At 48.7% G+C, this 24,221-nt stretch overlaps 1 protein-coding gene across 6 annotated transcripts in view; it reads left to right on the plus strand.

Annotated features, from left to right (window-relative positions):
* The window catches only part of RAD51B (RAD51 paralog B), an 851,179-nt gene that overhangs the window by 743,115 nt on the left and 83,843 nt on the right, over window positions 1-24,221 (plus strand). Inside the window, exon 11 of one of the 6 annotated variants that reach the window (XM_077941272.1) lies at window positions 15,041-16,596. The exons of the other annotated variants lie outside the window; for them this stretch is intronic. Coding sequence (XP_077797398.1) covers window positions 15,041-15,159 — 119 coding nt within the window. The 3' untranslated portion in view covers window positions 15,160-16,596. Of the gene's footprint in view, window positions 1-15,040; window positions 16,597-24,221 lie in introns of those variants that run through there. 6 annotated transcript variants of the gene reach the window in all.

Below are 24,221 nucleotides of genomic sequence, written 5' to 3' on the forward strand. Positions count from 1 at the left end.
GCAGCTCCCAAATCAACCTGGAGAGAGCTGGGCCTGGTGCGTGGGGCACACCTTACAACCCCAGTTTCTGTTCCCCACCCATGTTCCTTCCAAGGAGACTGGCTGCCCCACTGTCAGAGTGCCCAGGAAAGAAAATGGAAGAGAGAAAATGGTCACGGGGTTCACAGGCATTGTGCCCCCACTGTCGGCTGCACCGAGGCTGAGGCAGGGACTCAGTGTGGCAGATGCCTCCTTGTCTCCAGCCCAGGCCCAGTCAAGCAAGGGCCCTGAGATCTGCCCAGAAGGAGAAGGTGTGGGAGGGGGCGGTGCCCGCAAGTGGAGGTGGGGGACAGGAAAGGGAAGGGCCTGCAGTGCCAGCATGGAGCTTCGAAGGGTGCTGCCTGTGAAGCACTGCTTTCCTCCAGAGCAGCCATCCTCCCTGCCTGCCCTGAGACCCCTGCTGGCTCCCACTATCCCAGGACAAAACAGGGCCTGGGCTCCCGGTTCCCCCTCATTTCCTCTTTCAGTGTATTTTCTCTCCTCCATCTTCTGGAAGTTTCTCTCAGTGTAAGCCTTGTCAGGGAGGCCTGCCACTCTGCCCCACCTCCTCGCCTCCTGCTTGCCCTGTGGCCAGCTGTGGTTTGGCCTGATCTCAGAGCTTAGCATACGGCGGGTATCCTGGGGTTGGAGGCCTGTCCTGCCTTTGAGTAGCTGTGTGACCTTGGACTACTTAGTGCTCGGCACCTCCGCTTCCTCATCTGCAAATGGGCACTCTGGGCAAGATGAAGTGAGTCACTGAGTGGGAAGGGTTTGGGACAGTGACCCGCATGGAAGAGACACTGTTATACACGTGTGCTTTATTCTGCCCCTGCTGCTCCACTCAGCTGTTCCTCAGTCACCTCCACTGATTTTGTTCTTAGCTGTAGCCCTTCTTGAACCCCCACCATCCTAGGTGCACACGCCTGCCCACACCTCCCACTGTCCCCTCCCTGGGTGGCCATGACTCTCTTCTTCCCTTTCAGTTATTTTCCTCTCTCAGACCCATCCAACCAGCCCCATTTCCCCAAGATTCTGTTGTAACCTCTCTTTAATCCTTTTTCCCTTGGAGATCTCAAGGAACAGATGGGAGCCTCAGCACAGTATAGCCTTGTATGTGCACAGGCCAATTCCACACGGGGCGGGGACATGGCAGCTGTGCTTTGGCGGTCATCTCTGGAGAAGGGCGGCTGGGGCTCAGGAGGCTGAGGGAGCTCCTGCTTTTCACTTTCTTCCCTCCTGTGAGATTCAGTTTTTTTCATAAGTATTAATTACTTTTATTAATATAATAGAATTGCAACTGTAATTTAGGATATTTTTAGGAGAAGGGATAGATTACTTTTGACCAGGCTCTCAGGCTTTCTTTATTAAGTAATCTGCCTTTAAGACAGGATAGGAGGAGAGCACTCAAAGTAAAGACGGTCCCCTAGTTGTGATTTTTCGACTTTATGATGGTGCAAAAGTGATAGGCACTCAGTAGAAAGCAGCACCACACTCTCCTGTGATGCTGGGTGGTGGCGTGAGCCATGACTCCTGATCAGCCAGCTGGTCAGGAAGGTAAAGAGCCAATGCCCTATAGCATGCTGTGCTGCTAGGTGATGTTGCCCAGCTCTGGGCTGCGGAAGTGTTCCAAGTGTACTGAAGGTGGGCTAGGCTCAGCTGTAATGCTCAGGAGGTTAGGTGGATTCAGTGCATTTTCATCTGTGGTATTTCCAGCTCACCCTGCATTTATCTGGATGTAATCTCATCGTAAGTCAAGGAGCATCTGTACAACAAGCAGTCTGAGAGAAGGCATAGCAGAGAGGCTTTGGCACCTGGAAAGAAATGTCGGGCCTCATACTGCCCCAAGTAATTTGTAGATTCAATGCTATCCCCATCCAGCTACTATTGACTTTCGTCACAAAATTAGAAAAAAACTACTTTAAATTTCATATGGAACCAAAAAAGAGCCCATGTAGCCAAGACAATCCTAAGCAAAAAGAACAAAGCTGGAGGCATCACACTACCTGACTTTAAATTATACTACAAGGCTACAGTACCCAAAACAGCATGGTACTGGTACCAAAACAGATATATAGACAAATGGAACAGAACAGAGGCCTCAGAAATAACACTACACATCTACAACCATCTGATTTTTGACAAACCTGACAAAAGTAAGCAATGGGGAAAGGATTCCCTCTTTAATAAATGGTGTTGGGAAAACTGGCTAGCCATATGCAGAAAACTGAAACTGGACCCCTTCCTTACACTTTATACAAAAATTAACTCAAGATAAATTAAAGACTTACATGTAAGACCTAAAACCATTAAAAACCCTAGAAGAAACCCTAGGCAATACCATTCAGGACATAAGCATGGGCAAAGACTTCATGACTAAAACACTAACAGCAATGGCAACAAAAGTCAAAATTGACAAATGGGATCTAATTAAACTAAAGAGCTTCTGCACAGCAAAAGAAACTATCATAAGAGTGAACAGGCAACCTACAGAATGGGAGAAAATTTTTGCAATCTATCCATCTGACAAAGAGCTAATATCCAGAATCTACAAAGAACTTAAACTAATTTACAAGAAAAAAACAACCCCATCAAAAAGTGGGCAAAGGATATGAACAAACTCTTCTCAAAAGAAGACATTTATGTGGCCAAAAAACATGAAAAAAAGCTCATCATCACTGGTCATTAGAGAAATGCGAATCAAAACCACAATGAGATACCGTCTCATGCCAGTAAGAACGGCAATCATTAAGAAGTTGGGAAACAACAGATGCTGGAGAGGATGGGAGAAATAGGAACGCTTTTACACTGTTGGTGGGAGTGTAAATTAGTCCAACCATTGTGGAAGACAGTGTGGCAATTACTCAAGGATCCAGAACCAGAGATACCATTTGACCCAGCAATCCCATTACTTGATATGTACCCAAAGGATTATAAATCATTCTACTATAAAGACACATGCACACATATGTTTATTGTGGCACTGTTCACAATAGCAAAGACTTGGAATCAACCCAAATGCCCATCAATGATAGACTGGATAAAGAAAATGTGGCACATATACACTATGGAATAGTAAAAAAGGATAAGTTCATGTCCTTTGCAGGGACATAGATGAAGCTGGAAACCATCATTCTCAGCAAAGTGACACAAGAGAAAACCAGACACCACATGTCCTCACTCATAAGCAGTAGCTGAACAATAACTCATGGGCACAGGGAGGGGAACATCACACACCAGGGCCTGTCAGCGGGTCGGGGGTTGGGGGGGATAGCATTAGGAGAAAAACCTAATGTAGATGGCAGGTTGATGGGTGCAGCAAACAACCATGGCAAGTGTATACCTATGTAACAAACCTGCACATTCTGCACATGTATCCCAGAACTTAAAGTATAATAAAAAATAAAAAAATTTTAAAAATAAATGTCGGGCCTCAGCTGGTGGTGGCAGGTGCTGTGGCTCACTAAGGCCTCATGTCCATTGGCTTTACCTAACAGGTTTGTCTACAGCAACTGCAGACCTGCCAGAAAGGGGTGACACTCTTCGGAGACAGGGTGATCCCCTAATAGTGATGTAAGTGGGTGGAGAAGCTGTAAAATGAGTTTAGGAAATAGAGACTCCCCCACATACTTTTTGGGGGTCCAGGTAAGGGTACAATGTGACCAGCTTTTATATGTCCAAATATTTGAAAGTTACAAATCAAGTTAACAAACTATTACATAGAATATGTTCTCTCCTCTTGCCTTGACAAATGTACCTTCTTGATATGGTGAAGGCCAAGCTTGAATTTAGAACCCGTGGACCCCTCAGAATTCCACACTGGAATGTAGTGACCTGGGGGGAGCCCGCCTGGGCTGGTTTCAGACCCTGGCTCAATTTAGCACTAGGAAGGGCCTTGAGCACACATGTGTGGGCACTCAGCTCGCATGTCCAAGCTCCGCAGTGCCCTCAAGCCACCCCTGGTCACCACCTGAGGCCTATGGGTGTGCACACCGGTGATGTGGTCCACCCACACCTTGGCCTTGGGCTTAGGCTCAGGGAACTGACTAGGGAACTCGAGGATCAGAGTGCACAAGGCACGGTCCAATGTCCAATAGCAGGGCATGTGTGGGTCTTGGGGGCCATGTTCCTTTAACCTGTGGACACTTCATCCACGGCTGGAGGTAAGCCAGAACAGACTCCCTAATGTGTGGGCCACAGCACAGGCCACTCCAGTCACCAGATGAAGGCCTGGCAGGGGTGAGCTTAGCCAATGAAAACCGGAGGAAGGAGCTTTAGAGGTTTCCTAGAAGAGTCCTCCAGATGCCCAGGCGTCCCCCCACCCCCCATGCCAGGGCTGGGTTTCTGCCCAACACCTCGTGCCTCAGGGTCATTCAGGTGTCACTGTCTCATGCTTCTGACACAGTGGAGGGCTTGTTTTCCTCCTCTCACACTCCCTGACTCTAATCCCCACCAGCCTGTGCCACTTGGCTGGCCTCCTTGGCAGAAAGGTGACAAAAGGACATGTCTCTGGAGAGTCAGATCCCTCAGCTGCCGGGACCTACGACCTCCTTGGGGCCACAGGAGCCAATGGCCGAGGGTCCTGATCTTGTTACTGATCTGGTTTCCTTCCACCTCTTATAGCCAGGGTGTTGGTGGGAGTCACTCAAAGCAGTTTCATTAATCTTAAGGAAGCAGGAGCTATTACAATCGAGAAAGCCTCTTTGCTTCTCTCTAATGCTCATGCTCCCGTAGCACTGCCCTCCCAGCCCGATCAGCCTTCCTTATAGAACCTTACCTCCCAGTGTTTCCTCACCTCCAGCCAGCTCACCTGTGCCACTGCGCTCCTTGCCTACTCCCAGCATCTGCTCATCTGCACCTACCCAGCTGTTCTTATTTCTGTCCAAATCTCTTTCGTCCTTCAAGGTGACTTGAGGTTTCACCTCCATAAAAGGTTCCCAACACTTCCATCGATTCTTCTCCTGCTTTATCACTTGTATTGTTTACCACCTGGACCCCACATTTGGCCCATGAATTCTGTTCATGTTAGTACTTTATACCATATGGCAATTTTTTTCTTCCTTTTTTTTTTTAGACGGAGTCTGGCTCTGTCGCCCAGGCTGGAGTGCAGTGGCCAGATCTCAGCTCACTGCAAGCTCCGCCTCCCAGGTTTACGCCATTCTCCTGCCTCAGCCTCCCGAATAGCTGGGACTACAGGCGCCCGCCACCGCGCCCGGCTAGTTTTTTGTATTTTTTAGTAGAGACGGGGTTTCACCGTATTAGCCAGGATGGTCTCGATCCCTGACCTCGTGATCCGCCCGTCTCGGCCTCCCAAAGTGCTGGGATTAGAGGCTTGAGCCACCGCGCCCGGCCTTTTTCGTCCATTGTTATTGAGGAATCATCGAACTAGAAGAGGTCTTAAAGACTACCTAGTCCCATTCTCATTTTCTGAAGATGAGGAAACCGAGAGAGAGGAAGGTTTTGTAACTTGCCAGGCTAAGCCCTCAGGGTTTGGCAGAGCTGAGCATTACACTCAATACACTCAACCGTCTTAGCCCAATCCAGGACTTGCCACAAGCTCTTGATGCCTCTCTACATAGAAGTCTGCATCACCCATAGGATGTGGCGATCAGGAAGGGCATTCTTGGGATATACTCAACTGGGCAAATGGAGCCTTCCCATTTTCTGGCAGGACACAAGCCAAAGAGGTGCATCCCACTTCTGTATACTCTGTTTTTTAAGTTCTTTGCATTTTAATAACCAGCAGGCAAAAAAAGGTGGTGGTCACCTAGATTTTCTCAGACCAGCCTTGATTCCCTGCTGTCTCCCCATGGGGAATTTCAGGAACTCCCTTTTCTTCAGAGGGAATAAGCCCAATTCCTGCTTCACCATGGCAGGGAGGCTAGCTCCTTTTGCTGCCCATCCCCATCATCCCTCGCATCTCCATTGTGGAAGTGCAGAGAGCTTCTTAGCGAGTCTCCCCTTGGACTTTCCCAGGGGCTGACGAGGAGCCCCAGGCAGGAGGCTGATGGGCTAAACAAGCAACCAAGGAATAGCCATACAGGCTCTAAGTCAGAGCCCATCTTTAACAAAGGTGGGATAAAGCGAGCAACAAACTAGAGGGCAGAAGGGTAGGGAGGGGCTGGGGACAGGATGACCTGTCCCAGGTAAGGCCCCTAAATGCTAAGTAAATTCCCCAAGTCAAAATCAGCTGGAACAGGGCAGAGCAAACATTTTTTTCTCCCCCTACTCTCTCTCTCTCTGGTTGTCCTGCTCACTGCAAGGAAGAAAAACAGAATAATGAGCCACGTTGGAGAGTGTCACCCGAGCAGCTCCGGAAAGACGTGGGCAGACGCTTGGCTGGGAGGCTGACTTTCTCTGTTTCTGGTAGAGATTTTATAAATATTCGGGGAGTTTGATCTGAGGCTGTTGGTGGGGAGGCAAGGAGAGCTGCAGCGGGGGGAGATAACTCAGCCCACAGGGGTTCTTGGACCTCTCTGAAGCCTGCTTTTCATTAGCGTCGCCAAGGCAACGGCTCATCTGCTGCAGATCTCATCGAGGCCCTGCAAAGCATCTACGGCGCGTTACGCTTTGCGTTTCATAGTGAATCAGCTGCAATCAGTCTTCCTCCAGGCTCCCCCCCTCTTACCCCCATCACCTCCTAGCCTATGGAAGAGAAGATAATTAAAGAGGGGTGAAAAACTGCAATCAGAACTCTCCAAGGCTGGCATGGAGAGGCAGAGCTGCGATAGTCCTGTTCCAAGGGCAGTGATTCACCCTGAGGACTGTTCAGAGCTGGGCAGTCATGAGCCTCAAGTAACCAGATGGACCTGTAGCAACTCCCCAGCTCGGTCTTCCATGGTGCACACCCAGCCCTGATTCTTGTCTCCTCCCTGCCTGACCTGACCTTTCCCCTCCACACACCTTTATTTTTGACCAAGGCAAACATTTGCAGTGCGCCCAAGAACCTCACCGGCCCTTGTGCCGATCGGTTCCAGATGCCCATGGAAATGCAAGCCCATGTGTTCCTCTGGTTTTAACCAAGGTGTCCAATGGATTCTAAAGGGTGATGTCAGGGGAGGTGGGGGCAGGCCAGGGAGTAAAGGGAGACCCATGTTGGCAAAGCAGTGTGAGAGCAGGTGAGTGGGTCCAAAGAGGAGGGCCAGGTGTCATGATCAGCGCAGCCAGGTAGGGAATGTGCACAGAACACGTTAACTCGGCTTCACAGACACTCCCATTCTCAGCATGTACCCCATGGGAATCCAGTCACCCCCTTTAAAAGTTGACCCCTTCCATGGCGGGCGCGGTGTTTCAGCCCTGTAATCCTAGCACTTTGGGAGGCTGAGGTGGGTGGATCACCTGAGGTCAGGAGTTTGAGACCAGCCTGGCTAACATGGTGAAACCCCATCTCCACCAAAAATACAAAAATTAGCTGGGCGTGGTGGCGGACACTTGTAATCCCAGCTACTTGGAAGGCTGAGGCAGGAGAATCACTTGAACCCAGGAGGTGGAGGTTGCAGTGAGTTGAGGTCGTGCCGTTGCAGTGAGCCGAGATCACACCATTGTACTCCCGCCTGGGCAACAAGAACAAAACTCTGTATGAAAAAAAAAAAAAAAAAAAGTTGGCTCCTTCCAGCTTTGAGCTCCTGGGGCCAGCAGCCAGGGATCCTGCTGTCTGCTATATGTCAGTGTCCAGCACAGTGCCTGCGCATAAGGGGCGCTCGGTAGTGTCTTGAAAGAAGGAATCCCTCTGTCCATGCAAAAGAGGGGGAGAGTGGTCAGAGCACGGCAGAGGTTGGGGTTGGGTTTTCTGGTTGTCTTTCTATCTTGTCTTTGTGCTGGAAAGCAAACCTGAGCTCCAGCCTCTCCCAGCCCCTCCTTTCTGTGGAATGCAGATCACCCCAGCCCTCTTGAAAGATTTGTACTCAGAGCCTTTGAGCAAGCCCTGGGAAAATGCAGAATCTCAGGCTGTAATTATGAGCTGGAGAATATCCCTCCCCCAGCTATAAATGGAGCAGAACCAGGAACCCAAGACAGCTGGGCTCACACAAAGGCAGCCCCTTGCTTTCTTGCTTGTTCCTACTTTTCCCACTGAGCTTGGCCCTGAAGAAGCAAACCCCTAATTCCTCTGCTGGTCTGAGCAGGAAATTCCCGTCAGCTTGTGGGAGAGGCCATATGAGAGAGATTTCAGCACATCCATCCCGCCCGAGATCCAGAACCGTATCAAGTCCTACCCCAGTCCCACAGAGCAGCTTCCTCCTCCATAGCTTCTGAGCGTCACCGAGGCAGGCCTCCGCCAGCCTTTGTTACCCAAGGCTGATGCCGGGTTTTTAACACTCAGCCAAGTCATAGGGAAGAGTAAGATTTACAATAATTGGGTACATAGCATAGCTGACTGGGCTGCACAGTGTGGCTTTTGGTCAGTTCTGGCATTCTGGTGGGAAAGCTGCATTGAAGAGACAGAGAAATGCCAGCCCAAATGGCAGACATGGTGCATTTAAAAGGGCGGCGTGGTATAGATCCTCGCTCCTTAAAGGGCGGGCCTGGAACCTGCAGCAAGAGCATCACCTGGGAGCTTGTTACAGAAGCAGAATCTCAGACCCTACTGAATCAGAATGGGTTTTAACAAGCTGGCCAGCAAACACAGGCACATTCGAGCTTGAGGCAGAGTGGAGCACAGGAAAGAACATATGGGTGCATTCATCCCAGCCTTGTGGATTCCTAATGCCAGCTTTGTCACTCAGTAATATGTGACTTTAGGTAAGTAAGCTCCCTCTCTGAGCTTTGGTTTCCTCCCCTTTGCAGCAGAGATGATGTAACCTATTCTAAAGGGCTGATGTGAGGCTCGGCCTGGTACCAGCAAGCTCCTACCCTAGTCAGTGTTAGCAGCACAGAGATGACTGCTCCGGGATCAAAATCCTTTATTTCCCCAAGGCAACTACCTAGGAGATGCAGCTTCAGTCCGTCCTCTTGCTATGTCACTTTTTTATTTTCTGGGGGGACTTTTAGTCCCCTGACCACGAACCCTAGAACCAACAGTGATAGCTTTTCCTTCCAGCTACCCCCATGTGAAATTAAGATCCAGAGTGCCCCCAGAGAGACCAAGATTTCTCATGTAGAATAGATCACTGTGGGTGAAGTAACTGAAGGAATGTGGTCTGGCAGAGTCAGGTCTGGGGACAGGGGCATTCCAGGAAGAGGAGATACAAGATGTGACTTTCATAATGGATAAATGGCTCCTTGGCGGTTCCGACAAGCGAGTAGGATCCCGTCTGGATTTCATTTCTTTCACCGTCTGTGAGTTTCTTTGAGAGACAGTAGGATTCTCTCATTGTTATAGGGGTTGGAGTTTTAACCCACTTTTCTTTGTTTGGTGTTGGTGTGTTCTGTCACTACAGTCCCCTCCTGCTTTCCCAAGCTAATGTAATGGAACACAGGGATGGACAAGCCATGAGGGTCTGCAGGGACCTCAACTTCTCCATAAATGCTGGGCTGATTTTGCGAAGCTGCTGTCCCAGTGAGGCTTGGCTAAAGCTGCTTTTCAAGTTAGTTTTGTAGAGGAAAGGAGGGCAGGTCAGCTCCCGGGTACTGGTTGGGTGACCTGGGGCAAGTCCCTTAACCTCTGTAAGCCTCAGTTTCCTCCTAGGATGATAATGCTAATATGAGAATCTCCTTGAAGACAGACATGCACATCTCCACCCATTCTGGGGATAACAGAATTACTGGCGGATTAAGTAACGTCATACTTACAAGGAACATGGTACAGAGAGTGGAATAGAGTCAATAAATGGTAGCTGCCATTTTCGTAGTCATTAGAAGAGGTGAGCCTTGAACAGCTGGCCTCTGTTGGCCTACATTTGCAAACAGCGAGCATAGCCACCCATTCCTGTGCAGGTCAGCAACTGACCCTCCCCTCCCCCGCCCCCCGCCTTCACTTTTTTTTTCTTTAGCTGCAGGAGTTGAGACATGTGGCTCACCAGGCTACCTCAGTGAGTTAAAGCTTTAAATAAATACACACTCAAAATGGCTATCACATCACTGCCCCCATGACTGCCACAGGCCCCTCCCGACCCAGGAACGTCTCTTCGTCCCTCTCCCTTTCTCTGCTGCTAGAAACCAGGCCTTGGCTGAGCCCTGGAGAGGGTATCTCCTCTGCACGTATGCTGGTCCCAGGAGCCCTGCACAGGGCAGATGAGGGTAGTCCTGATCCCGTACAGACTTTCCTCTTCCTGGGTTTGTTAGAAGCCTGGCCAGGCCCCTAGTCTTATGACTTCCACAGATGTTTCTGCTTAAGGAGCCCTGGCATCTTTATGGCCTGTTTTTTCCATTCTTGCCTCTCTTCCTCTGTCCCAGCAGCCCTGAACGCAATTTGGACTTTATTTTCTTTCTAATGGTTACAGGGATAGAAAGGGTTTTTTCCCCCCTCCCATTTTCAGTTTTTGGCTTTTTCGTTAGCTCATCAAGCTGGGAATGTCTGTGTTAGCTCACACAGACATATACACACACACAAACACACACATTCCATATGCATTCAGATCGTACCCGTGGTGTGTATTTCTTAATGTTGCACTGACATTTATTGCCACTTCAGACCCAGCCCATTTCAAAGTCTTCCTCCCTGCCTCCACCCCACACTTCACATTCATCCTCTGCCTAGCCTCACACAGGTCACCCTGAGCAGCCGACTGGGGTGTCACCCAGATGCTGATTCCAAAAACTAGTGCTGGCCTCGGCCTCCAGCAAGATGTGAAGAGCCTCACTAACTCACCAGTCTGCCTCTTGCTTCCAAGGAGGTTTGGGCTGACTGATGGAGTGAGAGCTGAGACTGTAATTGCCATGCATCTCTTCAAGCTCTGCCTGGCCAGCCAGTCTACCCAGGCTCAGGGGGCCAAGTTGACAGCTGTTTTTTAAAAAAAAAGAACCAGTTTTCCACGAGCAGGCTTGAAACCAGTCTGGCCACCCCTTGGATCTACATCTGTAACTGCCCCCAGCTTGCCAGCATGGCAGGGTGTTCCCAGTCACCTCCCCCGCAGCATTGGGGGTTGCCTGTCCCATCAGTCTGGTTCCCAGAGCAAAGAAAACCTGGCAATGTCAGGTCTTCAGCTTTTAGTCTATCTATGGCATAGGTGCCTGGGGCTCGGGCCTCTTTATTACCTCCTAAGCCTGAGGACTGGAACTGAACTTCTCACTGCGGGTATAAATAAATCTACCTGGAATCTTAAATGTTGACACCACCTGGCTGCCTTAACTGGGGTTAGACCCATTATCCACAAGAGGCCATCCAACCTCAAATTCTCTGTGTCTCTGCAGCCCTTCTTCCTAGGAGGGTGATGATGCCGACTCACCTGTTACAGCATTTTCGTAATTCAGCTAACCGTCCACTACTCTATCTGCCCGTGATCCACCCAATGCTGACCATGGGTGGCGGGGCAGAGTGGCCCCTCTAGAATGTCTCCTCTTCAACACTCTCACCACGGAGGGGCCTTTATAGATGGCCCCATGAAGTTCTCACCAGGTGACTGCCCCTACCTGAGATGGGCCAGGCAGCCATGGACCCCTCCCCTTCCCTCCCCTTCCTGCTCTGCCCAACCTCATTCTGATGGTTTGGCCTTGTGCATCTCACCAGTGACTCTTTTCTTCACTCCTTCCTATTTAAACAAATTAAAACTCCAGTTTTTCTTCGTTTATGTTTTGGTGGCTGAGGTGGAGCATCTTTTCCCCCAGTGGGTTAAGGGAGGCTGGTTGGAGAAGACAGCAACAGTAAAGTGAGTTGGGTTCCCAGTGGCATAGTGACATAGACAGGGACAGTGGGAAATGGAAGCTGGAAGAAGTCCCAGAAGTAGGAGCAAGAAGAGTGACTGTCCTCCATGCTGGGTTCTGCCAGGGACTCTGGATGCGCTGAACAACAGCCATGCTAGAGACTTGACGACGCCTCTTCTGTTTGCTTTACTTGTCACAGATTCATTAATAAAGACAAACAGGGGAGCCACCTCATTGACTTTTCCATCTGTAAATAAATCCCTTCCGAATACACACCCCCAACATGGATGCTATGGATGCTTCTCAAGAAACAGCCATATGATGCTATCATAATCGACATCCTTCCGATGATTCAAATCAAATCAACCTGAGGAGCCTGATGGGTCTGATGCTCTTCTTCCCTGGGCATCTGCACCTTGCCAGAGCCAGGCCGCCTGTGTGTGTGTGGCCAGTGGGGTGGCGGAGTTGCTTCTTTTCATTTTTGTGAGTGAAAATGAAAGGGTTCCCCACAACCAGCTGCAACAAGGATCTCTCACCCTGTTGCTAAGGAGTGGTGGGGTCCTGCTACCATGTGGCGCTCTGGCGGGCCTGGGGAGATCTTTAGGGATCTGGAACAGCCACTGGATGTGCAGTGCTGAGCCCCTGGGATGTGGAAGTGATTAGCCGGCCACCTGGATGGGCCACAAAGTCCTACTATCACTCCTCTTCTCTCCTTTCACTTCTGGACCCTGCTGGAGAAATGGAGCCCTGGGAAACTGTCTCACCACCTAGGACTGTGTGGAGCTGGGCACACACTCAGGAGGCAGGTGACTTGTAGGTGGTCAAAGAGAAGCGCACCCTCCCTGTCCTCTGACAGTCCTATTCCCTGAAGGATCTGGTCAAGCCATTCCTTCCAGATGGCTGTGATACTGTGTCCCCTCAGTATTAGGAGTGGGGGAATGGACACTTTCCACGGATGCAAGCTCCTAAACCCCCTCCCCTGCAGCTAGGGCTGAAACCCCAGATGTCCTCATTGCACCATAAATGTGAGCAGGGAGGTACAAAGGTGTGTGCAATGGTGTGTGTGTGTGTGTGTGTGTGTGTGTGTGTGTGTGTGTCAAAGAGAGGAGTCTGTCACAGGAAGAATACTGAGTAACCCCAAATGTTGTAAGCATATGCATCCCAGTTTTAAAATAATAACAATCATAATACTAATAATTTTTGCTATCATTTGTTGAAGTATTTTTCTGGGCCAGGTACAGTACTTTGCACATATTATCTCATAATTCTCAAAATCTCTGTGAGGTACAAGTATCACTGTGCAACTTTTCAAACGGGAAAGCAAGCATGGGAAAAAACTTGGTTCAATTGCCAAAGATAGATCTGAGAAGTGGCAGGGCCAGGATTAGAATCCAAGAGCTCAAAGTTCTTCTGCCGTGTGTCATAGAAGTGACCACTATATCGATAATGGTAACTGCCAGCCCCTACTGTTCACTGGCCACACGCCAGACATAGATTCACTTAATTCGTTCTTACAAAACTCTGGATATATTCTTATTGCCTCATTGTGTACATGAGGAAACTGAGGCACAGAGCATTTTGGCATTGATTCCCTTCGGCAAATGTGATTTGAACAGCTCCTGTGTGTGCACGGCACTGTGCTCTTGGCTGTGCGTGGGATATGGGACTGAGTGATATGTCATTCTTATGGTCTGAGATCTAACATCAAGGTCCATGGCCATGGCCATCAGAATGGGCTCAGGGTGGGGTTCCAGAACTTGAAATGAGGGACAGTTGGAATCCTGCATCCTAAGATATCCTAGAAAGTGGAACATACCAGGTCTCTAGAGAAGGAACCTAGGCACAGAAGCAAGACAGAGTCCTGTTGTCAGACTGAGGCCCCAGGTCAGTACTGGGCCAGCAGCAAGCGCTGGCTGAAGTGGAACTGTTTTATTCCTGCCCACAGCATGGCCTTGAGGGCAGGACTCCAGAGCTAGGCTGCTAAGTTCAGATCTTCCATTCTGTAGCTGTGAGACCTTGGGCAAGTTAATGAACCTCTCTGGGTTTCAGTAGCCTCATCTAGAAAACAAGAATAATAACTGCCCGGCTCATGGAATTGTTCTAAGGGCTAAATGAGTTAATATGTGAGAGGCCCTTGGAACAGGACCGGGCCCACGGTGGGCTCTCTGGTGGGCTCTCAAGCTCTCACCAGCCAATGATCCTCGGGCCCTTTGATGCTGAGGTGGCAGAAGCTGCAGGTAGGGGCCAAGCTGTCCCAGTGGCAGAGGGAAGAAAATTGTAGTAGGAACTGATAAGGGCCTGTCTCTGCAGGTGGTTTGATGGGAGGGAGAGATGAAATCCAATGGGACAAGAGGGACTTCACATCATTAGTATAAAAGGTTGGCAAATGGGCACGGGGCCCTTCCTTCTTAGTCTCCAGAGGCCAAGATGCAGGTGCCTGGCACCTGAGCTGGCTGGAAGTGGGGAATGTTTCAGGGCTGGCATTTATAGTGATGCCACTGTTATCTAATTATGGGCACAAAGAGAGGCTCCCACTGACTGTGCAGCCCCTCAATCACCCAGGGAAGAAATATTGATCTGTTCCCAGCATTCCCTCTGTCAACTCCCCAACCTCAGTCTCTGGCTTGGAAGAAAGACGGCTGGGGAGGGGGATGGAAGGCAGCCATGCTCTGTTGCAGTAAATCTTTCCTAGAAGAGGAGACAGCTGAGCTCATCAGCCAGTGCCAGATCAGCTCAGAAAGAATCCTTCCCAACTCCCAGAAGACCCCTCAGCGGCTTGGGAAAGGAATGGCTCACTGGGGCACTTTGTTTGTGTATGTGGGCCTGTCAGGCTGGGCAGGGGTGTCTGATGACACGTTAGGACAGCTGAAAAGAGAGGTGGGACAAAAATGTTTGCCTAAGGGCAGTCTTGTGATTCCCCCACCCCCCCGCTCCCCACCCCCACGCGCTTTTGAGAGCTTGTTCCAGGACTTTTCATGTGCATTTGAGACCACAATTTCCTCTCCCAGAAACCCCATTAAGCTATGAGTGAGTGAGGCGGTGGGGGAGAGAGAGAGAGAAAGGAAAAGAGAGAGCAAGAGAGAGTTTGTGTGTGCACACGCGAATGTTTCTTCCCCACCCACATTCTTTTGCACATATCTACCATTATGTACATTCCTATGCCATACCCCTTGAACTCTCTCTCCATCAGGTCTTCCTCAATCATCCTCTTCAGTAGGCTCAGGGCCTCAGAGAAAGGCAAAAGGGCCTAGACTTTGACTTTCTTTTTTTTCTCTCTCTCTCTTAGAGACAATATCTTGCTCTGTCACCCAAGCTGAACTGAACTGGGCTCCAGCAATCCTCCCACCTCAGCCTCCTGAGCAGCTAGGACTACAGGTGTGCCACCATGCTCAGTTAATTTTTTAATTTTTTGTAGAGGTGGGGTCTCATGACGTTGCCTAGGCTGATCTCCGACTCCTGGCCTCAAGAGATCCACCCACCTCAGCCTCCCAAAGCGCTAGCGTTACAGGCATGAGACTTTGCCATTCCAATGAGAATTTTGTCCTTAGCAATCTCATCCAATGGCCGCTGGAGATGTATGTAGGGCCACAAGAATGAGAAAGGGGGCAATGGAGTGACAGGTGACCTGCTCAGGTACCCTTCCCCAGACCAAATGTCCCAGGCACACAGCCCGTGCCCTCCACCAGAGAGTACATTTTCTCCCTGGCTTGCTGCTGCCATAAAGGACCAGGGATGTGGAAACAGGAGGTGAACTAAGGCACCCCGCCACCACTGTGGCAGCTTGAGTTTCTTGAGGCTGAGACAAACTAGGATCCAGCAGCCTAGATTTTGCCCCAATTTCTCCACTGAGTATTTACTTAGTGCTCCTGAGCGGATGCCTTCCCCTCTGCCTAGGAGAAGCACAGCGTTTCGGTAAACGCCTCAGCATGTTAGGAGCGCTGAAACGTTTATTCTTTTCCCTCCCAATTATCCACTCTGATGGAGCAGAACACTTACATGGAAAATCCTAAACATGGAAGATAATTTAAACATGATTCACCCTGGAATACATGCTGCCAGTTGCTTCTGCAGGTTTACCTTGCTAAAGGCGTTTCGCTTCCTTTGCTGTTACAATAAGCTTGCCTGCCTTGTAGAAAAGATGGCCAGGGCCAAAGGGAAATCAGTCAAGGGAGGCTGTTTGGTCTGAAATAATGCATCTATGAACAAATGAATTGAGTATAACTGTCTTGAGTATAACTGAGTGTTTCTGTGGAATTAAGAGAACATCCAAGGCCACTCCTAGCCTGAATAGATTAAATTTGTCCTTGTGTTTGGAGCAAGGGTTGTGAAGTCGTCTGGCCCATCAAATGACCAATGGCTTTTAAGGAAGGACTAAGTGACTTATGACCAGAACAAGGGAGCAGCCTGAGTCAGTCTCCCCAGTGTCTACATCGTGTTATTTATACTAGCAAAAAAATGGACACAACCTAAATGTTTGACCATATGGTATTAGTTAAATTAACATCTATATGATGGAATACTAGGTAGTCATTAAAATTATGTGTCAGAAGAAGGCTTAATCTCATGGGAAAGTGTTCACACCACATTATTAAAGAGAAAAAACAGATTATAAAGCAATATGCATACCATGTAGCAGTTCTGTAAGAAAAAAGTATTATGTGCATTTTTAACTGGAAAAATATGTATAAAAATGTTAACAGTGCTATCTCTGGGCAATAAGATTATACTTGACTTTTATTTTTTTTTGGAATTTTTTTTTTCCAAATTTCCTCCCATTAACATGCATTTTCTTAAATCAGGGAAAAATACATTAAGAAAAAAAGGTTATCTGAGAGTCCAGCAGATGTGTTTCCTGTTTCTTATCCCATGTCTATTCTCCATTTTATTTTGGAGATTCAAATTCTTCAGGCCTTTCCACAACAGATACTTACGGGGCAAGAGGCAAAGAGTATCTGATATCCTAAACAACATCACCAGGGTGAATTTCTCCCTGACAGTAACCGTTTTGGAAAGGTTTTGTTTCTACCTGGCACTGGGAATTAATCACACCAAAACTTTTTTTTTTAAATAATCAGTAATGAGCATCTCCAAGGCGTCCTAGTAGGGTTCCAGGGGTTCATGGAGGACGGTTATAAACCTTGACAGCTGCTCATTGAGTTTTCAACCATGGGGGAGATTCATCCCTTCTCCTAGGCCTTTTCACAGCACCCTAAGCTCAGAGTCTGGAGGGGAGAGGATCGCTTAGGAGATGTACCTAAGGTAGATGACGAGTTAATGGGTGCAGCACACCAACATGGCACATGTATGCATTTGTAACAAACCTGCACGTTGTGCACATGTACCCTAGAACTTAAAGTATAATAATAAATAAATAAATGCCAATTTATATATATATATTTTAAAGCAAATGTGACAAGAAAGAAAGGGGCTGGGGAGAACAATGGCCCTTCTCCTTTTATGGAAGGATGATGAAGGGAATCGGGAAGAACAAAACTACGGGACTAAGACAATTTGGCTTTTTTTGTCTGGTTCCTAGGACCGTGTTCCCCATAGAGTAATGCCCAATGAGTGGATGAAGGGAGTAATAAATGAGTTCATAGAAGGAAACAGCTGCTGTAAAAGCTCCTTTAAAACAGGTAGGCCTGGCACACGCCATTTCTGTCACAGGTTTTAAAGAACCTATCTAGCTTTCAGCTACTCCTCATCACCACCTCCTACAGAAGCAGAGTCGAGATCATGTCTCTTCCCACCATAAGGAAACGGCACTGCGAATGTTCCAGCTGTCCTGAAGTCACTAATCCTGTCAGGGGCAGACCTTGGCAACATACCCAGAAGGTGGTGGGGAGTGCAGCTGTCCTCCTGACCGACTGTTCCAGCCGGTCACCTCTGCTGCTCCAAGGGTGCCACGTTACCTAATTCTGGTTCACGGTCAGATGGCGCCTTTTCTCGGCCAGCTTGTCCTTAGAAAATTTGTTCCCTTGTTGTGTTGGAAAATTCCTCTTGTGCCTGTCATTGCACACATCAGGAGACCAAGGTTTCCATTTTCTCAGAAGGAATTAGCCAGCTACTGTCATTGACATGAAGCCTGTTCCTGGAATTTTTTACTCCTCCTCTTAAAGGCATAATCTGGAAGCGGCAATCTGAGGATGGGGCCCATGCTCTCCCACAGCAGAGAAATAAACTGAGGCTAGGCCAGGAGCTGTGCACTGTCTGGGGGAACCATACCCAGAGGGGCGTGGCCAGCTCAGTCCCAACACTGAAATTGTTTACTGCCATCCACTCCTCGTTGTTAGGGGACATTGAGGATGACAGGATAGAGAGCAGGGAAGGAAGGACCAGCCAAGGAACATTTTCCCTATAAAATGAGACTCCCACTACCCCTGCCCTTATTAAGACTTCATACACTATGGAATACTATGCAGCCATAAAAAAGAACAAGATCATGTCTCTTGCAGGAACATGGTTGGAGCTGGAGGCCATTATCCTATGAAACTAATGCAAGAACAGAAAGCCAAATACCACATGTTCTCACTTATAAGTGGGAGTTAAATGATAAGAACTTATGAACACGAAGGAAACATCAAACACTAGGGTCTGCTCACAGGTGGAGGGTGGGAGAAGGCAGAAGAGGAGGGAGAGAAGCAGAAAAGGTAACTATTGGGTACTGGGCTTAATACCTGGGTGATGAAATAATCTGTTTGGCAAACCCCTGTGACACAAGTTTACCTATGTAACAAACCTTCACATGTACCCTCCAAACCTAAAATAAAACTAAAAAAAAAAAAAAAAGACACAGATGTAAATTGACCCCGATGGAGAGAAGTCTACTCTATCCTTGCCAGGTCACAAGAAGGTGAGATGTTTACTTTTCAAATGATTGATGCTGAAATGGAAAGGGCTGTATCTCGGGGGCACAAACCCAACAGAGTAAATGAAGATCCTATGGCTTCAGCTCCTGGGATTTGCTAAAGTAGGGACCGGCTTAGAAAAATAGACGGCCGTCCTAGACACCCATGGCAGTCTCGGTCTGATTTTAAATCTAAATTCTCAAGTACAAGTAGCTTCCCAAGAAGAAAAAGCTACTTCTACATAAAGAGGTGGTATCAGTAGGAACTCCTTAAGCCTTACCTTTTTATTATTGATGATGATGAAGTGAAGCTTCCTGTTGATACCATTGTGAGACCAAGCACAGCACACCAACTCAAACCTCATTCATGCATGCGTCCGTTTAACAGATGTCTACTAGACACCTTGTATGTCCATGAACCAAATACCATGCTTAAGACCAAGAATTCAGAAATGTGTTAGCTGTCATTCCTCCTCCAGGAACTCACAGCCAGGAGGAGGCATACTCAGGGAAAAGGAGAAATCACAGTAGGTTACATGACAGTTAGAGCCTGAGTCAAGGTCAGAAGAATGAGCCACAGGAGCACAAGGGGCAGTGCTGCTAACTCTGCCCACAGCTTCTGGGGAAACTTCACAGTCACAGAGACTTGTAAGTTGGGGTTGGAGGGGAGTAGGCATTTTCCAGGCAATTGAACTGGTTTCTTGTTGCAGACATGAATATGTTGCAGTGTGCATTTGAGCTCCAGTGAGTCAGGAACACAGTAGGTGGCAACCTATTGGAGAACACGAGCAATAGCATCCATTAGGAGACAACTGTGCTCTTTGGCAGTGAGTCCAGAGGGTAGTGGCCCAAAGCAGATCTTAATGTCTGATGTCATTAACATCTGGGACTAGAGTCCTGAAGCCAGTCGCATGTTCATCAGAGTCTGCTCCTCCTCAGGAAAATGAAGGTCCAGCTCTACCCAAGCATGGAGGCAAAAATGCTTGGACAACGATTAGAGAGGGCTTGCACAATGGCAGCTCCCAGCTTACCATGGCCTTCATCCCTTAGTTATGCCCCCTCTGCCTCAATCTGCCCTAGATATGAACATCTACTCACAGTTCAAGACTCAGCTCAAATGCCATCTCCTCTAAGAGGACATTCCAGCACTCCCCAGCTGGACGGCCATCCTCCTCCTTGCCGCACCCCACCCTTAGCACATGTCTATGTTACTTATGTGGGAAGTCACCATGCTCATTTATGTACGGGTCTGTCTCCCCAAAGGCAGGAAGAGGGACTTTCTCATCTCTGTAACCCCAATGCCTAACTAAATGCCTGGTGAAATTTTTATTAAATGGATTCAGGCTGCACTACTATGCTTAGTTTGCCCTGTAGTCTTTTATAGAGCAGGAAGATATTACCATTGTAAAATCCTTTCTGATAAAATCGCAGAGTGTCTAGTACCCTTGTTCCACATACATATAAAGAAACTAAAGTGTGGAGAAGGGAGGCAAGTCCCGAATTTAGCATGTGGCGGATCCAGGAGTACAACAAGCATTCCTCAGTCTGGGGTAAATCCCACTAGGACTGTGTTGAGACCCAAATTCCTCTGAGTCCACGGGCCCCTTCAAGTCAGATGAAACTCCAAACAAGCCAGAGCCTAGCTGAACAGTTTCACGGTGCCAGGCTCCAGTGTGTTCTGGAAGGTTCTTGGGGGCTGTGCCTCCAGAAGACAGAGGCAGGGAGGAGCCCCACAGGCCCAGGGCAGTGTCAGGTTCCCCCTTTTCTGTCAGCAGGCATGGAAGAGCCTTTAAGAAAGTGGAATATTATTATTATTTGTTTGTTTTTACAGTGACTCAGTCTGTAGTAACTGGGTTAAAGTCCACTTTGAGAAAAGGAGAACAAAAGACCTCCTGTTAGTGCTGGAAGTTTGCCTCTTAAGATATCACTGAGAGGAACTGGGAAGAAAAAAAAAATCCCCAGCAGGGCAGAGGAAGCTGCAGGCCTTCAGGAACACAGCAGCACTTTGGAAAGGAAAACACGGCCGACTTTCATCTCCTGCGCCCTATCTGAGCTGGCCGCTCCCTTTGCCGCTGCTTTATGGCCCACTGTGGTGCTGACCGTCGGACATCGGCCAGTACCCTATTCCCACACTCTGAACACAGGGGGCTGCCAGGAGTTGTGGTAGTGTGTGGGCAAATCTCCATAGCCAACCAACCCCAGGCTGAGGAGGAGGGAAAGGATGGTGCCATATGAAACATACTATGTGCTGGACGTTATTCTAACATTACATATCATAACTCATTTCATAAACACCAAGGAGGTTAGCATCCTCCTTCTCCAGCCACAGCAGAAGTTGCACAAAGTGGGAATCTGGCCCTGCCCTGTTTAGGAAACTCATTGCAAGTAGAGGAACCATGGGGTGAGTAGGCTTCCAAATGTGTGGGACCAGATTGGTAGGTGATCTCTTCCAGGTTGCAGACTCGGGCCATCTGACTCCAAGACCTGAAAACTTAATCCTACTCTCTTCAAATGAAAACAGAAAGTCAGAGGAAGACAAGAAAGGTTTTCTTCTCACGACCTTCTATCAGATCAGCCCCACCTACATTAAACTTGTACCCGTGTCCTTCATCAATCAGCTCAGTGGAAATGTTATTCTCACCCATGGCCACCTAGATCAGGAAATCGGTCTGGACCATGAGTGGCTTGCTGGTGTTGGCCTTCTTCACCATAATTATAAGAAGCTGGAATGTTCCCCTCCAAGGTTATGAAAGAAGGATGGAGACAAGAAGGAAAAGACAGAAATTCTCTGAAAGTCTCAGGTCCTTCCTCCTTTCAGAACTTCACATAATCCTCTTCCTCCCCAGGGGTCCCAGGCCCTGGCTCTGCAGAGTAGTTGGGCCTTTGGGGGTCTCTCAAAGAGCCTAATCATTCTGTTTTCTGAACAAGTCATAGTTTTGCTGACTTCTGACCAAACACCCATTGAAATCCAAGAATGGAAGTGTAACTGTGGGCCCTGTCCCCCTACAGGACTCCCTGTCCCCCTACAGGACTCCCTGTCCCGCGGGATACGGCAGGCAGGTGTGGGAAACAGCCTACCTGAGGAGATGGCCAAGATCCTTAGGCAGCGGCCCTCTGATTTTCTGCACAGCTACTCAGTGACTCAGAAGGGATTCTTTGCACTAACAAGCAACGCCTCCACAAACAATGAGTTGAGGGGAAAGACTCAAAAGAGGCCGATACAATGCTGTTTGGGATGCTTCTCCCTTTGGCTGGCCTCAGGGGATTGGGCCCCTCATGTAATCACTGGAGATTTAGGGCCTAATTAAACTCTGGCATTGGGCCAGCATGCTGGTGGCCCCTTGAGTTTCCCCTGTCCACCCATGTCTGGGGTATTAAACTCTAGACTGGGAATGTGCACTGCTTAACTGATCCCACAGGAGCCAGCCCTCATTATCCAACAGCCTGGGTATTGGCAGCCCACAGGGCTCGGCATTGGCAGGTGCGGTCCTGGGGAGGACTGCGTGCCTTTAAGTTAATGATGCCTACATCTGCACCCTCTGGGGCCACAGTAGAGAGCTTTGTGGATCACCTCTGCCATTGGGACCCCTGGCATTTCCTTCCTTTCATAGCCTGATAAAACCCAAGCTCGGAGAGTTAGCAAACTGATACCCTTTAATCATGCCTTATATTTATAAAGGCCTTTCTCCAGAGAACTCCAAGTGCTCAAAAATATCCATTAATTCACTCTCCCAGCCTCCTTTAGGGTAAACTGGTGGCAGGTGTCATCATCACCACCAGAGGCGGCCAAAGCATCTTCTTAGTGGGCTGTCCTGGATATTCTTTGCATTTAAGAGCATTTTGCTTCTGAGCACATGGTTGGGTTTTGCATAGCCTGAAGCATAAGGATTGGGATATTTCCTTACTTTACGGCTCTAGAGAATTCTTGTGTGCGGGTACCCATGAAACACAAACTGAGTGACTGCATGCTTTCTTGAGTTTGGAAATTTTGTTATTGTTTGGTCTCAGTATTTGCTGGTAGTAAATAAGTAAGCAGAAGTAAGCTGCTTAGGTTCCCATGCAGTCCAAGACAGAGCAGACAAAAACCTGGTCCCCAAGCCCCACACCTGGCCCCAAGATCCCTCTGGGATTATCCTGTGGCCACTCTCTGAGGCCTTGGATCCTGTAGTTGGTCTCATAGCCAAGTCTCACTGGTAACTTGGGGTGGGGGCGGGTCCTGGCAAGATGTGGGTAATGTAGGAATGGCCTGGCTGCAGAAGGAGGAGAGCCAGGTAGGACATCTCCCTGGCTCTCCTCCTTCCTGGCCACAGACTAGCTTTGTGACCTTGGTTGGCAATGTCATTTTCATGTTGGCCACAGTTTCCATGCCTATAAACAGAACGATGATACCTGCTACCAACTTTTCCCTCAACGGGGCTGGGAGAGTGCACTAATTAATGTTTTTGAGCACTTGGAGTTCTTTGGAGAAAGGCCTTTATAAATATAAGGCATGATTAAAGGATATCAGTTTGCTAACTCTCAGAGGAAGTACTTAATGGGATCAGGCCTGCATGTGTTGATGACTGAGTTTCATTCTTCATTCAGATCTGCACAGGGCACCCGTCACTCAGCTCTGCCGCCATTCATGTGGTATTCTCCTGTTCTTTCATTTCCATATACTCATAGTAGGGGGCCCACAAATGCTGCCCTCCACATGCAGGCCCACCACCTCCCCTCCCTCTTGTCAAACCCAGTGGCTTTTCCTCACTCTGCATTTTCCTTGTCCTTTCTGGAACATGACACTGGTCACTACCCCTCCTCACCCTTGAAAGTCTTATTCTGTGGTTCCCACAAGCCCAACAGGTCTAAATTGAAGTCATCATTGACCCCAAACCAATTCCCATCCTGACTGCCCTATTTCTCTTCACCATTCTCATGGGCCTCAACCTCAGGTCTTCCTCTCCACTGCCGCCCGCTCTGTGCAAGCCTTATTGTCCCAACCTGCTTGGTCCTTTGAAAAACCCGTCACTGGGCAGGAATGGGATGTGTATGTCTCTAAACTGCCCCCAAAGACCTCCCTGCACCACATTTTACCTCTGGCCCTCCTGTTCCCTAACTGACCTGAGTCTCCTGCTCCCTTCTGTAGGCTGCTCCAGCTCTGCCCACCATGTGACCTGCCTTCCTGCTTGTCCACCTTTCTGTCTGGTCCCCAGACTCAGCTGGTACTCTCCCTTCCAGCAGGCTGTCTCAACTGCCTGCATTCCCCACTGGACACAGACATTCATGTAGATAAACACACACACTGACACACAGATTCACGTAGACATGCACCAACACACACTCAGACACAGATATACTCATGTGGACATGCAGACAGGCACACACATGCAAATACACACAAAGACATACAGACAGGTACATATACACAGATACATACACAACACACACAGACAGACACACAGGCACAGAGACACATATACTGGCGTAAGCATACACATACTGACACACACAAATGCACAAACATACACACACGGTTATGATGTTCACACAAACGTAGACATATGTTCACATACCCCTCCCAGCATCCTGACTGGCCCAGCTGACCTTCCTCACCCACTCTGAACGGCCAGCTCTCCCTCCT

The sequence above is a fragment of the Macaca mulatta genome, chromosome 7 (assembly GCF_049350105.2).
Source record: "Macaca mulatta isolate MMU2019108-1 chromosome 7, T2T-MMU8v2.0, whole genome shotgun sequence".
NCBI classification, from domain to species: domain Eukaryota; kingdom Metazoa; phylum Chordata; class Mammalia; order Primates; family Cercopithecidae; genus Macaca; species Macaca mulatta.